Below are 17,693 nucleotides of genomic sequence, written 5' to 3' on the forward strand. Positions count from 1 at the left end.
TCCACATGGCAGGTCAGTAATTATCAAGCAACATACTGTTAATAACATGTTTAGATCTCACCATACATATTTATTTTACTACGTTTATAAGCTGCGTCTATATTTATATGCATACCTGTCTACAACCTGCTATCATATTTACATTTACTACATTACTGCACAACCAGTTTACATTTAATTTTTACTATCACTCACTTGTCTAATATTATATTTTATATATGTTATTTTATTTTATTTTATGTTTCATTATATTTCTATATTTTTGCTGCTGCACCATTTAATGTGAGTCACACTTTAATTTTCAGTGCACTAATAAGACGTAACAAGCTGAAATTTCTATATAATGAGACAAAAGCTAGAAATATTATATCTCTTGTTAGAGTGTAGTTAAACTGTAATTAGACATTATACAATGAATGAAAGAAATAATATGTTCTTTATTAGACAATATTAGACCCATTATAAGACCCATATTAGCCTTTATTAGACGGTAATTAGAAACATTACACCACTGTGCTGTGAACTAATGTAAAATTACATAGCTGCTACTTCAACTTTCTTTGGTTTGTCCCTTACAATTGGCAGGGTGAAGTCTAATAAAGAACATATTATCTCTAGTTTTTGTCTAATTTGATACAAAATATGGTTTGTTACATTGTATTAATGTACTGTAAAATAAAGTGTGACCATGACTTGACAACTTAGATTCTAATTAGATTTTGTTCTGCTTGCTTGATTTTGCTTTCGTAATTTTTTAAACATACTGTATGTGTAAGAGCACTGTTGCAGAGAACCTAAGATCTAAGATCTTAGAGCGGGTTCACACCTTAAGATCAGGTTTCAGAATCAAACCAATGCAAGGCAAAGGCAAAACTCAAACAGTCCAGAACTTGTAAACATAAGTCACGTGGTGGAAATGTTGTTGAGTTATTGGTCATTCATTTGTTTGGTGGGTAGAAAGACAACAGCCAGTGCAGTTTCCTCCTGGATATTGTTCATCATGGAACACTGCCAGGTTCTGTTCACGTTGGCGTAATTTGGAGGGCATATCAGCTGACTCCATGCATATGAATGTCTCATAAGACAGCAGGTATTAGATAATTCAAAATTCCAGCATTTCTCACTTTGTCGTAAGTCCAGGCTCATCCCCTTCCAGTCAACATTTTGGTAGCAAACGTATTACTAGTTTGTCATTCACAAAAAAAGTTATAGAAACCAATGAAATAACACTTACAATGTTGTTCACACCAGAAATGAATAAGTTCACTTGACAACTTGACAGACCACCCCTTTGAGGTAGACCAGAGAGTGGTTGTTTGGTCTGCACCAGGGTTCAAGTCCAGCAAACAAAACAAACAAACTTCAGTTCAACTGGACTAAACAAGACTGGAGTGAACCCACCCTAAGAATTTCATTGCCAATGACTGCTTCACTGTACACATTGCAAATATGACAATAAAGAATTTGAAACTTGAGGACATATGCAATCTAAATGTTTTGAAATGATTTGTCTCAGAGCCTAACTTCCCCCCACTGCCGGGATTCATCCCGCTCAAGCCGTGCTTCTACCAGGACTTTGATGAGATCCCTGAACAACATCGCGGGATGTGCAAGAAAATGTACCACCTGTGGATGCGTGAGTGTCTTAAAGCGATGTTGTGTTGGTATAAGAGTGGGATGTCACATTATCCTTGCACCAAAATACCATGTAAGCTTAAGTTTCATCATTCAGCTGACTTTTTGCTGCAGAGACGACCTGCCTAGAGACTCTCCAATATTACACCAGAAGCCTTAAAAAGAAAAAAAGTTTCCTGGAGGTCCCATAAACAGTCCTCTCGTCAATTCATGATAAGAAGTATGTAACAGAAGGGAATGCTTTACAAGGGTCTCTTTGCTCCATTTTTTTTATTGGCTGTTATCCTGACTGTTTTATTTGCTAATGAGTCATAGCACTGACCAGATGGCCTTGGTTTGAGCAGAGCAGTTAACATTGAAATTGTGTTCAACAATTTTTGCCAGAAGCACTTTCATCAAAGTTTATTACACCATAAACAAGCAGCACAATGATGTTTGTGGTATTGCTCTGGTCTGGAAGCTCCCTGCCTGTCCATGAAGGCTTGCAACATTTATACAGGTGCAATGACACCAATCTAACAGTTAGGAATCAGCCATTTAACAGTAGAGTAATGCGAAAATGACTAAAACAAAGGTGAAGCTGGGATGTCAGTACAGTGTTGCAACTGATTTTTTGATTAAAAGAAGTCCTCTCCACTCTAATATACCTGCTGCAAACCACAGGCTGATTTTCATCGTGTTTGTAATATGCAATCAACAAAACAAAATATGTTTTTCATTTGAAATAATCACTTATACTCAGGAGGAAATGTATCAAAACTATCTATAACTGGTGCTAAACACTTTTCTTTCTACAGGCATCCTCTTTTCTACTAAATGATAACCAGAAGCAGGTATTCAAAGTTCCAATCTGCTTTTGGTTGTGCAACTATTCTCTTTATGTCTGTGGCAATTTTCTGTATCACTCCTTCTTGCATTTTGATTTGACATTTGCCACAGCGTGCGTGTATAGCATGAACATTGCTCTTTGTACTCGAGTGCTATTCAGTTTGTATAATTTAATGTTTTTCTCCTTCCATGTGTGAAAATCCTTTGAAGCCAACAGTATTTTTTTTTTGTCGAGTATTTATAAAACTTAGCTCTGTTCCTAAATAGCTGTCATGTTGCAGCTGTGTTTGGCCTCATAATTCTCTTGCAAAGCACTCTGCATTTCCTCCGCAGACCGACAGTTGAAACTGATTGGCCCTCTCTGTTAGTTTACAGAAGAAAAATGGAACCGAAGCGCAGAGCTTCAATTAGAACTAAGTGGAACTTAAGCAGGGAGTACTGTAGCCTCATAACATTACTCAGAATTAATAGAAAAGGACACCCACAAAAAGGCTATTCAGGGAACACAAGCAATCTTCTGAGTCAAGCGCTGCAATTACATATCTAACATTATGTCAGTGTGGCTGCCTTCATATCCACTTTCCAATCTCTTTTCTGCATGCGCATGTCTGTGTACATGTACTAAATATATATATTTTTGCATCTACTGGCTACCTAAAACACAATGTGCATGCTTTGGTCTTACAGTGAATAGTGCTACTCTCGCGGTGAATCTCATTGGCTGCTTTGCATGGATGTTTGGTGGAGGGGGTGTGACCAACTTTGGACTGGCGATCATCTGGCTCCTCATGTTCACTCCCTGCTCTTATGTCTGTTGGTTCAGGCCCATTTACAAGGCGTTCAAGTAAGTCAAATATGAAGCACTGACATTCAGAATATTACTTTGTCAGTGCTCCAGCAGTAACTCATTACACAGTTGCGTTCTGTGTCACTGCATTTTGCTTTTCAGCACAGTTGTTGTGAAAGTATAGAGTGTAAAAAAAAAAGGAAGAAAAAAAAGCATAAAGCAACACACTAATAGCATGTTATAAATAGTGCATAGGTTCTAATAATATTGATCTAATCTTTGCATTTTGTATTATAAGATATTTACAATGAAGTTAAATACTACTTTCATGTATTTTATCCACTCCAAAGAGAAAGTAACTGTGTATATAATATAATGTATACAATGTTATCTAGTAAACTGATTGACAGATATTTCTGGATTAGAAAATTAACTGTAACTATGGTTGTTTACTGTATTATTACTTGATGCAGCCCTTTAATGGGGCTTTTTGGTTTTGAGTTCAATCTAGTGAAATCAAAGGATTAATTAATAGATCACAGGACATTTCCCTCTAATGCCATGTAGGAAACAATTTTGAGAAACTCAAACTCATACTACATGTATAGTACTGTATATACTGTATAGTATATATAATGTATGGCCTTGTATGGATGGTGGCTTGAAGCTAATTTTTCCTCCATTCTCTTAAGACCAGTGTGTGGGATTAACTTTAGCTTGCAGATTTCAAACCTTGTGTCACTCTGCTATCTTTAAAAGGATAGTTCACTAGTAGTTCATTATCTACTCACCCTCATGCCGACTGACAGTTGGATTTAGTTTTTTCAGCCGCAAAACACTGCTGGAGTTTCACAGGAAAACAGTGTTGCAGAGTCTGCAACTTCAGTGAATGGTGACCAGTTTTCAAATGTAAAAACAACCAAAAAAAAAAAAAAAAAACTGCTTGTCTAGTGTCTCCTAAAGCCCCAACACACCAAGCTGACTTGAAAGATGTCATTTACGTTTTTAGCCTAAATCTTTACTGTAGATCCTTAACTTGGAGACACATTATGTGTGTGTACACACTGAACTGGGTGTGGGTGTGTCTGTGAGTGTGTGACCATGTGTGCACTCAGAAGTGAACAGCAGGTTGGGGCTTTAGAAGGCTTGGATTATACCAGAAGAGCAATATGGAGGCATTTTATGTGTGTGTGTGTGTGTGGGGGGGGGTTCTCTGTTTGAAAACTAGTCACGCTTTATTTGCATTGTTTGGGAGATTCTGCAATGCTGTTTTTCTGTGAAACTCCAGCAGTGTTTTGCAGCAGCTTTTAAATAACAAAATAAAGGTGTGGTTATATTGTGAATAATTTATTGGGAAAGAAGTATTTATTCATCATTTTACAGCCACTGGACTCGAGTTAAGATTGTCTTCACTTAAAAAGCACACCTTTAAGTGAGTAGGCCTGTTTTATGGATATGCAAATCCCTTCCATGCTGGGCTGACGCGCCAAGTCAAACCTAGTCAGTCCAAACCAGTTCATGTGTATGGACAGGGTTCACAAGTGATCTAAGAGAGAACTAGACTTCTGCTCCTCCTCTTGGCTCCATTTTTATGCATTAAAATCTAACCAGTGATGGAAGCAGAACACGCTTTGTGAGATAGCTGATAGTCTCATGCCCAAAACATAAGTATGTGATGATCTGGTAAGGAGACAAAACAATCAACTGTCTTTCTCCAGAATCATGTCCTGTATCTTTAAGTGTTCAGTGGCAGCTGAGATAAATGATTCAGCCAGTCCCTTTGGAGACTTCAGGGCGCTCTCTCCCTTCACTGAGGGGCAGCACAATTAAACAGATATTCCTGTTCCTTGACTAGTTTGCCAAGTCAGGGACTGCAGTCGTAGTGAGTGTCTCACTGTCACCAGTGCACAGCACCAGGAGAGGATAATGGCACAGTCTGACTACTCCTTGACGTCTGGGCTGACAAAGTATTACTGGTGCAGACTGACCAAAGAACCATGGCAGGGCAGGAGGCCCACAGTCCAGCACAGACCTCTGACAAGTGTGTTGTTATCACAACAAGAAGGCAGATGTGGAAGAAGTGATATCATAATTCAAATAGTTGCATCATGATTGACACCTGTGAATTTTTAGTGCATTGATTTCATGATGAAAACTGGAAAACAACTCCTCATGGTGCAGAGTGGAAATTACCTCTATTAAATTTATAGATAGGATGAATAGCATCAGACAAGATATAACATACAAGTGCAAGATTAGATGTACAGTGGTGATATATTTTGTGTCCACATGTAAATATTTCTTGGTCTTTTTGTTTTTCCTCAGGAGTGACAGCTCCTTCAACTTCATGATGTTCTTTTTTGTGTTCATGGCGCAAGTTGGCATCAGCATCATTCAAAGCATAGGCATCCCTGGATGGGGAGTATGGTAAGAGTCAGAAATTGAAAATGCATGGGATATACAATATTTGAAATTGTGGTTTACATTTAAAAATATTGAGAATATCTCTCTCTCTCTATATATATATATATATATATATATATATGTATATGTATATATACATACATATATATAGGTAGATAGAATGTAGATATATAGATAATATAGAATTTGTTTTTTGTTGCATGTTTGTCAATATTTCATTCAAATGATGGTCACACCTTATTTCATAGTGCTATAATAAGTCAAAAAGGAACTTTGTAGCAAATTAGATGAAAACTAGAAATAAAGTTTTTTTTATAAGATAGTAGTCAACTTTATATTAGACCCTAATTAGACTTTCTTCGAGGGACATATGGAACACATCACAGTAGAACTGTACTGTTAACTAAAATAAAATGACGTATCTGCTACCTCTCGCTTTAAAAACAATGTTTGAATCAGGTCTACCAACTAAGGGCCAAAATTTTAGAGGTAGAGAAATACTTTGTCTATGTGTGATTGCACAGACTTATTGTACTACCGTAGGCAGATAATGTGATTTGACCAAAGAACTCTAGAAGTATCAGATATGTGATTTCAATTTTACAGTACAGTTAAGTTTTGTTGTAAGATCTCCCAAAATACCCGTAATAAAGTCAATAAGGTTCTAGTAAAGGAGCTAAAAAAGGGTCTAATATTGTCTAACTCTGTAAAATAATACAGTTAAGTTTACACCACAGTTTTGTTGTAGTCTGTCCCTAATTACCCTCTGAGAAAGTCTAATAAGGATCTAATGAAGGGTTTAATACTGACTAATAAAGAACGTATTATTTCTAGTTTTTGTCTAATTTCATACAAAGTACAGCTTGTTATGTTTTATTAGTATACTCTAAAACAAAGTGCGAGCCAAAGGATTTCTTTTGATGCTGAGGCCTTGAAAAACAAATCATTGTTCTGGAGGATTTAGAGACATTTCCTCACATAAAAACTTCAATGTCATTTTTGTCAAGGGCAACTCTTTTATCTTGCAATCTTATTTAAAAAATAATCATGATAATAAAGTAAAAGATAATAAATTTTCAAATAAGTGCCATAACACTAAGGTGGACAGAGAGGTGTGCCAAAGTCATTGCTAAAGTTAACATATATATTTACCAGCGTTTATGTAACTAATGTTAGCTTTTGTTGCACTGTTGTGCATCAAAAGCTAACACTGAGAATAAGACGATGTTTTAATGAGACAACAAAATTTACTTTTGAATGAAACATTTTGAACTCAAGCAATAAGTCCAGTCAGGTGGTATTTTTTTAAAGACCTTGTGCGCTGCTTTCATTAACATGACAGTGATGGAGCGTCAGAAATTGCCCTCATATAACTTTAATGATAGTCCTGTTATTAGAATTTGAGAGGTTGTTAAAGAGATCCTCAAAATGTCACCTGACTCAGGCTGATGATCAGATATTAATATTATGACAGCCTCCATAAAGTTTATAAATGTCACCATGTGCAATCGGATATCCTCATGTATGAGCCATAAAACTTTTAAACTTTATATCACAGCACTTAAAGTCTACAAAATTACTGGCGTTTAACATCCAGATGTTCAGCTGTACTGTCATGATGAGCAACACCAGACAATCCAATAACAGATCATTATGGTTCATGTGGTGCTCGTCGTCTAAAATTAATCCATTTTTTCTGATGAAATTGTGTTAATGGTCATCTGTGTCTTTTTCAGTGGTTGGTTGGCTACCATCTCCTTCTTCAGCTATAATATTTTGATCGCTCTGATCATGTTGATCCCAACTATCATGTTCACTGCAGTGGCCTCACTGTCCTTCATTGCCCTCACCAGGGTAAGTATTTTTGTTCTATACAACGGGGAATGTTGTAGACAGGCAAACTATTTGAATCAATTTTCTGCCATTGTCTGTAACTTCTTCACCAGGAGCGTTGGATCTATTTTGTCTCAACAGGATTTACAGTACAGGAACACTCAAAGTAAACAGATCAATAAATTCACCTGTATCACAACAATACAGGATTTGCAGCGCAGGTACACTCAATTAAAGCCAACAGTTTATGAATACACTACTCTCAACCACAAATATGAGACACACTTAAGCCATCTCTGACAAAAACAAAGCCCGTAAACTGACAGCAAGCTATGGTGTCGCATGAAACAAACACAGAGACACTTTATATGCCTAAATTAATTAGAAAATTGTCTTACTTTATGCAATAAATTGTGTCCTGGCTCTGCTTTGTGCTTTGTGCAAAATCATCCATGATATCATCAAAGTCCAGTTATTGGTCAGCTCGGTTCAGCCATGAGTGAAAGATGCCCTAAGGTGTTTTGTGTGTTTGTGTCCTCATTTTATTTGTAATTCTGAACACGTGTTGTGCCAAAAAGTGATCGTCCACCAAAAACTATTTGTATTGCCAAGTTTATATAATGTTACTGTACGTCTAGAGCTGCTATTATCTGTAATAACGTGCACAGGTGTATCTTCATGAAACCTGAATGTTTCTCTGACCTTTTCTGCTCTAACCCTTCACTTTTTCGACCCTTCACCCATTTCATTTATATGCTCTTTCTATACTGATTGCATTTGATTATATCTGGCTTGACCTCTGACATGAGTTGGCGGGTTGGGGGAAGTAACAGTACCACTTCTTGCACCTGCCTTACAGAGCTGGAATGAATGAATGAATCTCGATGAAAAGTCACTGCCTTTAGCCAGAAGTTGTACAATAGCTACTATTTTATCGTGGTAGAACCTTACAGGCCTTGGTCAGTGGATTTGACATCAATTCATTTCCTCTTTTATCAACAAAGCAGAGTTGTTAGGTTTGAAAATAAAAATGCCAGAATTCCAGTCAGTCCCTCACTGTACCTACCCAACACTGTATTCCCTAAACAGACTTAGTGATTTGAGAAAAGACCTGTTTCACGGCAGCCATATTAAAATGAAACAGTAGGGTGTTCACAGGTGTTACCAATGATACTAATTAGAGCCAACATGCACAATAGCAGCACGGTGACTCTGTTTGACCTGAATGGAACAGAGCCTTAATTAATATCATTGGTAACACCTGTGTTTATCATAGTATTTCATGTCACATTGGCTGCTGTGATATTGGTCTATACAGCTGCATAAGTGTATAATATCGACTAAGGTCATGAAAACCACTTACCTTCCACACATCAAGGCTTTTTGGTAGTAACTTGTCACACCACCTTATCTTCAGATCCATAATTTCTACCGTGGCAGTGGGGGCAGCATGTCCAAAGCTCAGGAGGAGTGGGCCACAGGAGCCTGGAAGAACCCTCACATCCAGCAGGCTGCCATGGGGGCAGCTGCTGGAGCCATGCAGGAGCAGTACTCCACCCCACAATACAACGAGAACCAGATGTAGCCCCTTCAAGACAGAGGTGTCAAAGAAATGATGCGACAGTTATGCCAAAGTTTGAGCAATAAGGTTAGGAAGATTGGACCATCAAGCTAAAGAAAAAAAAATGTTTTCAGAAATGACACTTGCATATTTTTACATGTTCAGGTTTTACATTTTGGCCACAACACTGATTAAGCAGAAATGTCAGTGATTTCAAGCGATTTCATCACTTGGCAAACAAATTGCTCTGAACATCTGTGAGAAGCTGGCTTTTGCCTTTCTGTGTTAAAGGGCATGCAGATTATTTGCTGTGTTTTATATCATTTCAAATGTTGTGTTTTCTGTTTGGGGGGTTGAAATTAAACTAGTTTTGAATGTGTATTACTGTAGTGGCTCCATGAGAGCTGTGTGTGCTAATGTACTTTTTGTGTTGACCTGCAGTTCTATCCATTTTTACAAAAGGATCATTTTTCTTTTATTCAAAAAAAAACAAACAAAAGTATTGATGTACAGTTACTTTAGTTGTGATGAAGATTCAATTGTTTAGTATTACCTTATTTAATTTATTTACCAGTTTCAGTATGAGAGTGATAAATTGGTTAGGTTGTTAAGTTTTTTTTCTTGTATTTTAAATTGAGAGGAAAACCAAAGATCAAATTTAATATTGCAACCTCAATTTAAATCATACTACTTTCTGTGACCTCAACATATTTTTATGCACTGTCAATGATCGCACTGTGAAATGAAAGAATGTTTTACTGTTGAAAGGAATACTGTCTGACAGTGTTATTGCAAGTCTTTAGCTGGATTTGAATAGAAACAGAAAATTTGAACTTACTTGAAGTTGACTCTTTGATGTACTTGACGTTTCCTGTTGACACTGATTTACATCACAGAAGAATACAATCATTGTTAATGGTTCATTGTAAATTCTATGCAAAAAAAGAAACAAGAAAAGAAACATGTGACCCATGTGCTGTAGTCACCTCTAGTTTATTAGATGTGACAGTTTTGTATGAATGAATGTCAATTTAGCTTGTGCCCTTTTATAAACTGTTATGTCATTTGCAGACAACTTTTCTCCTGCTGTATGGCTGTTTGACCACAGGGAGGCGCTGATGGCTTTAGTATAAAGTAAAATGCTCCTACATGTACAGATTACCTTCATTCATCCTTCACAGATCATAGTCTGCATTTATGGCGGCCCCATCTATTTCCTGCTTCTCTCTTTTTCTCTTTTCTCTCTTTTCTTTGTGTTCCTCTCCAATCATACTAGGAGGGATGGAAATCAGAGTAATCACCACACACCCACTCACAGCAACAAATATCAAATATTTAGCTGTAGATAGTATCAATCTGCATCATATTTCCTCAGTTACACATAGTGTGTGGTTATTTGATCAGCCACACAGTCTATATGGGGACCTGTTGGGTGACTGGAAGCTCTCCTGGAGCAGGCTGGGGCTTTTAAACGTTTCCCAAAGGCACCTCAAGGACAGTTGGAAGTGAATGGCAGATCATTGCTCACTCAATCCTCCCACCAAGCAGGGGTTTTATGGAGTTTTCACTGACCTCTGGTTACCACCCCCAGCTAAAATTGGTTCCCAAAATGTTCTGGCAATGTTTATTGAACATTTCTGTATCATGTTCCCTGGATGTTAAAATGACAAGTTTTTCCTGACATAAAACCAATGTCATTGTTACGTTATTAGAACATTCTTGGAAGGTTACCTGCATGTTCCAGGAAGCTTGCTCGAATGGTTCCCCTCAACGTTCCTTCAAAGTTATAGTGTTGTTAAGTTAAGTTTGTGTTACCTAAAACAAACTTTTTGTTAACGTTTCTAGAACACTCTGGACACACTGGTAAGGTTAATTGAATTTTCCTTGAAGGTGAGTTAAACATTTTCTCTTATTGTTCCTTGGATGTTAAAGGAGGAGTTTTTCTGACCTAAGAGTAATTTTTGTTGTTACGTCCCCAGAATGCCTCAAAACATTGCTTTATGTGGCTATTAGAACATTGGAGGATGTTATGTTTCACAAAAAACATTTGCGTAACGCTCTTTGAACATTATAGGAGGGATGCCAAATAGAAACCAATGTCCTGGTAATCTTAGGGGAACACTATGTGTTAGTTAGGCATACCACCATCCACATTTTACTTCTGATCCTATATTCAGTGAGGACAGTTTTTAAAAGATGATATAAATACTACTACTACCACTACTACTACTACTACTACCACTACTGCTACTACCACTACTTCTACTAATAATAATAATACTAATACAAAAATTCTTGCTCTTATCTCTTCTGAGGATCAGAGGGTGTTTGGAGAAGCAGCCTCCTGATTTTCTTTAACTTATTTTTGCCCCTAAAAGTGAGTTCTTGTTGTTTTAATATTTCCTAAAACAAATTGTCTCGATATATGAAGATACCTGTACATACATTTTAACCAATGGACAGCTTCCACCTCATAATAAAACTGTGTATTAGAAATAAAATATTGAGATGAGCTGCTACATTTAATCTCCACAGATTACAAAAAGTTCGTCATATTATCATATTACATTGTTATTCAAGGAGGTTGCTTAGAGCCTCTTGGTTTCTTATTTGAGTATTTTGTTATATTTGCCCCATTTAATCAAGACAATGTACTCAATCATTAAAATGTGTTTTTAAATTGTTTCCAATACATTACACACAGCAAATGGTACTGCAGCCACATTTAAACACTGTTAAAATGAGGAGTTAAAAATAGGAGGCCCATTCTTTGCCTTCAGGTGGTAGTATTGGTTCTCTGTGGCTCTATGTCGATCAGTCACACTGACCGTCCACTGGGGGCACTATATGACTCTCTACTTTTCCTCCCAGTATTCTATTTATAAAATCTGTACTAGTGCATGAGAAATGCGGGATAGTTAGATTGACTGATACTACTTGCCTAGAAATAGTATTTTTCTAAACTTACATGAGGGCAAACACAATTTCCTCCTTGACATCCTGTGAGCAGGTGACCATCATAGATTAGATTCAAAATACACTTAAAATGGATTTATCTGTGGATGTCCTCTTCCCTACTGTCTGCTTCTCCCTGTGTTGTGAGAGTGATAGAATTACTCTGTGGAGAAGCAAATTATACAGCAATATAGATACCCAGAGGACCCACCAGCAGCCACCAACAAACACTGTAATTGCTATACACATGGAAATCTCTCATGACAAGAAGTGACAGCAAAGACTTCAGGTAAACAGGACTGCTTGTCAGCCACAGAATATTGCCATTGATTCATAACAAATCAAGACTGTACAGATGCTTTTTCCCTTTAAAATTCAATTCTTTCCACTTGTAAAACATGGATGGAAAACCATCCAACTGCATGCCTCTAATCGTTTCGTTCTGGCTAGTACAAGAAATGCAAATCTGACCTAAATGGCAACTGAGTCTTGAAGGAGCTATATTTAAGAATTTTAGTTAAAAAACAATCATTCCAACAATTATAATAATCATTGAGTAATTAATTTATTATAACTAATTATTAGTACTACATTGAGCTGTTAACACAAACCCAACACTTCCTGTATCCATTTCAAATTAAAAGCCCTCTGGTATCTCAGTGGAAAGATCCCCTTCATTCTTAACAAATCTTTAATTGTGAAACATTTACAGGAGCAAGTTGTGATAATCTTACTCACTTGTAACTACTCTCTAATTCATGTGCTGCATGTTCCACTTGGGAGCAGCTGAGTACCATGCAACACCCGGTGGTAAAATTTGGAATTACCGGCAGTAGTATTCGGGGTAATACGAAAATGTTTTGAAAATTTCTACATTCGCTCAATCCTTGTGGACACCCCAACATTCTACTGTTACCCTCCATGTGTTTAAAGTATCAATTTGACAGGTGGCCATTTCTTACATATAGCTCCTTTAACATGGTTTTACAGTCGGGAATTGGTTGTTGCAGCTGCATCACGACCAGAGAGCCACGTTCTAATCTGGTTTGTGATTCTTATATAAGCCAAGGCTTTCTAGGATAATAGACTATCCTTCAAACCCCCACCTGTTCTGGGAGTGCTGCTGTGGCTTGTTTATGGCACTCTGTTTTGGTTGATGAAAAGGGTAAGCCATTTGGGAGTAAAGAAAGCAAAAAATTTTACCCAACTCTTGTTTCTAAACCTCGCCATTAACATCCAACAGCTGTTATGAGTGTTTCACATAGGGACATAGCTATTCATTTTGGCAAAAACAAGCTGTAAACACAACAATTGTTTTCAAATAATTGCTTATTAATACACCCAGTAGATACGGAGCAACATTAGTATTAATTTGGAGTCCTGATTATTGCCACCTGGTGAATGTAAATCCAGATCCAGTATCCCCCCCCCCCCCCCCCCTTGATCCGTTTTTGGTCTACACTAACTCATGGGGGAAATATCTGGTTCTTCAACTGCTAAATGCTCCACTATGTCCAACAGCTAGTGGCTAACTTTGTCTATCTGCTGTTTGGTGCTCAGCAATGTAGAGGGCTTTTTAGAGCATTTTCACTGAAAATAGCCTGCTGTGACTGGAGGGTGAGCCAAAACAATAAAGTTGCAGGCATCAAAACCAAAACAATGAGCTGAAGGACACTGCAAAGTCAGTAACAATTCTCTGTGCGTACGTCACTACAAGCTATACATTGTCATTTCACTGACTGTCACTACCACATTTCAAATCCAAACTCAAAGTCCATCTGTTTAAACTGGCGTACTCCCTCTGATCACAACTGCATTGTCTAATTTTAAATTGTATTTTTTTTGCTTTAATTTTTTTACTGTCTCTTTTAATATTGTGTCTGCTTTTATGTTTGATGATGTAAGGTGACCTTGAGTGCCAAGAAAGGTGCCTATAAATAAAATGCATTATTATTATTATTACATAAAAATATTGATTACAGAAGCTCAAAGTCATCCATTAAAGACTATAGTTGAATTTTGGATTGTGACTTTTGTGAATCTTGATGTTACATTTTTGCTTCTTCATTATCCTCACACTAACGTGGGTGAACAGAGAGTTTGGAGGAGGGAATTTGGAGTTGAGGTCCACATAAAGGGTACTGTATGACCTCAAGCTGACAGAGTACAGAGGCCCTTTCTGTTTTATTTCTCAGGAGAGATGGAGATAGAGTGCCCTTTCATGCTGTTAAACACACACACACGTTACCGTCTGGACAAAGGTGCACAGACGTAGAGTCATGCACTCACACACAGGCATGCATTTATGCTTGTGTATCACACACAGATACACATGTGTACACAGGGCAGGGGTCCCACCACCCAACAAGTCTCCTATAAAACTGTTCTCTGAGGTCACAGGCCACTCAGACATCCTGTGGGGAAAATGTAACAGAGCTGAGGCAAGGAAGAAGGCTAGGTAGGAAGTGCTCTCCCCTAAACATGGTACTACACAGAACTGGATGTATAGCTGACTCATTATATGTTTTGGTATTCACTGTGGGTTACCTGTTCAGACTTTCCTTTTTTTGTCCGGGGGAGACAAAGTTGACAAAGACTAATAATGAGCTCATGACAAGAATCTGAAGCAAAGGTTTAGATTGAGTTTACCAAATGACCTAAAGAAACAGACTGGAATCGATGTCTGGGAGTGAGTCATTTACCTCTGCCTCTGTGAATGTGCATCTGCAGCCTGGGGTTTTGCAAATTGGGTAGATAATGATCAAGCTGTCTTAAAATAGAATTAAAACTAAAAAGGAGGGAAAAAAGAATTACAGTATGTTCATAATAGTTTGCAAAATCGTCCATTTGCATCTCTGGTAAATGGTTGCTGTTAATTATGGCCCTTAAAGCTGGTTACCAAAAAAAAAAATCCTCATTTGATCACACTGCAAAATGTCATTAGCAACAAAAGAACAATTATATTTAAAGAATTCACAAAGATCATCAAAAGTTTGCTGCAACTTGAAATATACACCAGACTGAAAAGCTGAAAAGCTCAAATGTGGTAAATGGATATCATCAGCTGTATGATCTTGAATATATCTTTACATAACACACAGTAAGTCCAGTCCCTGCTGGATAAATGTATTGATTTGCACTAAAATGCATGATTAAATTGCAACACCTTAGTGTTTATGTTAAACTCAAAGGATCAGGTCAAAATTTAATAAGCTTATTATGCTTCCTTTTTTGTTGTCAGATGAGAAGATTGATACTCTCATCTGTTAATTGTCGCTACAGCCAACAACCAATTAGCTCAGCTTAGCAGGGAGAAACAGCTAACCCAGCTCTGTCCATAGGTTACAAAATCTGTCTATAAACACAGCTAAAGCTCACTAATTAACACATTATATCATATTTATTTAATTGTGCAAACAAAGTATAAACGTGGTTGGCTATGTGTCAGACTATTTCTTGGCTGACTCAGTGACTTCCTGGAGTCTGGTTGCCTGGCACCCTCATTCTGACATGACTTCAGGATGTTATTGGTCCCGGCCAAGGAGTTTATTACCTTTGGACAGAGCTAGGCTAGCTGTTTCCCCTTCTGGTTTGAGTACCCACAAGAGGGTTTGTAGGCCTAACAGGTAAAAAAAATATATTGTATATATTAATAATGACAATTCACAGACACAGAGCAGTGTAAAAATGAAATAACTGCAGGTTGGCAGGAGGTGAGAGAAAAAAAACATGTTTTTTCCCCTATAGAAATTAGAAATTAATCTTTAAAATATAAATCAGCTAATATTATCAAGTCTTCTCATCCACTTATTGTGACAACCGACACAATCTTTGGCTCCACATCTGTCCAAATGATGGGATGTCACTGATCTGACAGGGATGATGCTAGCTGCTAGCTAGTACATCAAGGTCTATGACATAAAAGCAAAAACAGACAATGGACAATACCAAATTATGGACAATACATGATCGAAGGCCAAGTTTTAAGAGAAACTTGATGGCATCAGAGACTGTGTCAGTAATGTTGTCCGTGGCTTTGCTGCTTGTAAAAAGTGCCAAAAAGTATCAACTTTTGATAGCTGCAAGCTAGGCTCATCATCACTACCGGAGCACAGGTTGACAGACACTTTAATATTAACAGGTCTGGAGGGATCCACATTTGACTTTGACTTGACTTAGTGAAAAGTGACAGGTTGGCTCTGGAACTCAGCTTTGTAGGTGCTGGTTAGCAAAACTGGACCAGTTCCTATATCTTCCTGTATCTTCAGTCTTATGCTAACATAAGCTAAGCTAACCAGATGCAGACTATAGCTTCAAATTTACCGGACAGATATAAAAGTGGCATAGTTCTCATCTAACTTGAGCAAGGAAGTGAATACATATATTTTCCCAAATGTCAAACTGTTCCTTTAACAGCACAGTGACTTCTGACATTGTCTAGCGTTGGAAACACAACAAGGGTACAGTCCCAGCTGCATCCTTGTTGTGTTTTCAAAGACTTTGATATTTGTGATGACATACACGCAATCAAATACAGCAGCTCCCAAAAGCTATTGGCACCATGCAGCAAACATTCCCACCCTAGATCATCTTTACATGTACATGATGAGAGGAATCAGAGCACCCAGCCAGCTACTAAGGAGGGGTCACCCAGCTGTCTGGAGCGGGGCCATGTTAGTCAGCTACAGCGAGGCAGTACTGCTGCTGCCACCAGCCTGTGAAATCACCGATGTGATGATGGGAGTCGTCCCCCCTGACAGCACAGGAAACGGTGACAGTGGAGGTTGGAGAATGAGTCTGGTGAAATATGGGCCTGTCAGAGGGGAGAGAGGCTGAGCACAGTGGCGCAGGGCCGTCGCTCCCCGTGGCTGACTTCATCATTGACACTCCCCATGGAGCCAGTGAAGGGGTGGGAGGGTGGGTGGGGGACCCGATTAAGGCTGGAAGCCTATCTTCCCTCCACAAGATCTCCTCATTTGTTCCAATTGCCTGGGACTATAAACACGAATATCCCAACTTCAATTTCTGCCTTTCAAGGAAGAAAAGCCTTAATGAGAATTTATTGCCCTGTTGTTGTAACTGCGTGGACTCCTAGGGATGCCGGAGGAATTGTCCATTTGCATACTCCTTAAAATTGATGAGTGGGGAAAGTGAGGGAACTAAGTTGTAAGAAAGAGTGCTTTTTTTTTGCAGTCGACACCAAATACAAGCCAGATGTTTCAGTGATGAGGCAGGCGGTATTTAAACTGTCAGGCAGCGCACTCGAGTGTGTCTTGTGTCTATGACACAAGCTGCTTCTTTGTCTCGTATAACGCCCATCGCTTTCGATGTGGAGTGTTAACACAAGAAGTGAAATGTTTGTTAACTCAGATATATATGGTGGAGTCAGCTCTACATAAAGTGTGCGCAGGATGAGCTATTATCAAAACAAATGAGCCAGCAACTGCAGCTGCATGTAAATCAGAACACTGTTTTTCCCCTCACTATTCAAATGTCTTCAGCCATTCACTATCTCCCAGCCAGTGGTTTCTCATCTGCCTCTATTCTTCCTTTACAAAGCCAGCCTTTCCTCTTACCTTTCCCATGCAGCAATGTGTTTATCCCTACGGAAATGAAGATTTCTTCACATCTTTATTCATTTAATTAGGTCGCAAAGCAGAGCTAGAGCCA

At 38.1% G+C, this 17,693-nt stretch overlaps 1 protein-coding gene across 1 annotated transcript; it reads left to right on the plus strand.

The window, feature by feature from the left end:
* Window positions 1-9,447, plus strand: scamp5b (secretory carrier membrane protein 5b). Its single transcript, XM_084724752.1, has 6 exons — window positions 1-12; window positions 1,517-1,636; window positions 3,151-3,307; window positions 5,576-5,677; window positions 7,411-7,528; window positions 8,925-9,447. The coding sequence occupies exons 1-6, from the start codon at window positions 6-8 to the stop codon at window positions 9,090-9,092; spliced, it is 672 nt and encodes a 223-aa protein (XP_084580878.1). The 5' UTR covers window positions 1-5; the 3' UTR covers window positions 9,093-9,447.
* Window positions 9,448-17,693: the final 8,246 nt, after the last annotated feature.

Source organism: Lutjanus erythropterus, chromosome 1, assembly GCF_056507025.1.
Source record: "Lutjanus erythropterus isolate fLutEry1 chromosome 1, fLutEry1.hap2, whole genome shotgun sequence".
NCBI lineage: Eukaryota > Metazoa > Chordata > Actinopteri > Lutjaniformes > Lutjanidae > Lutjanus > Lutjanus erythropterus.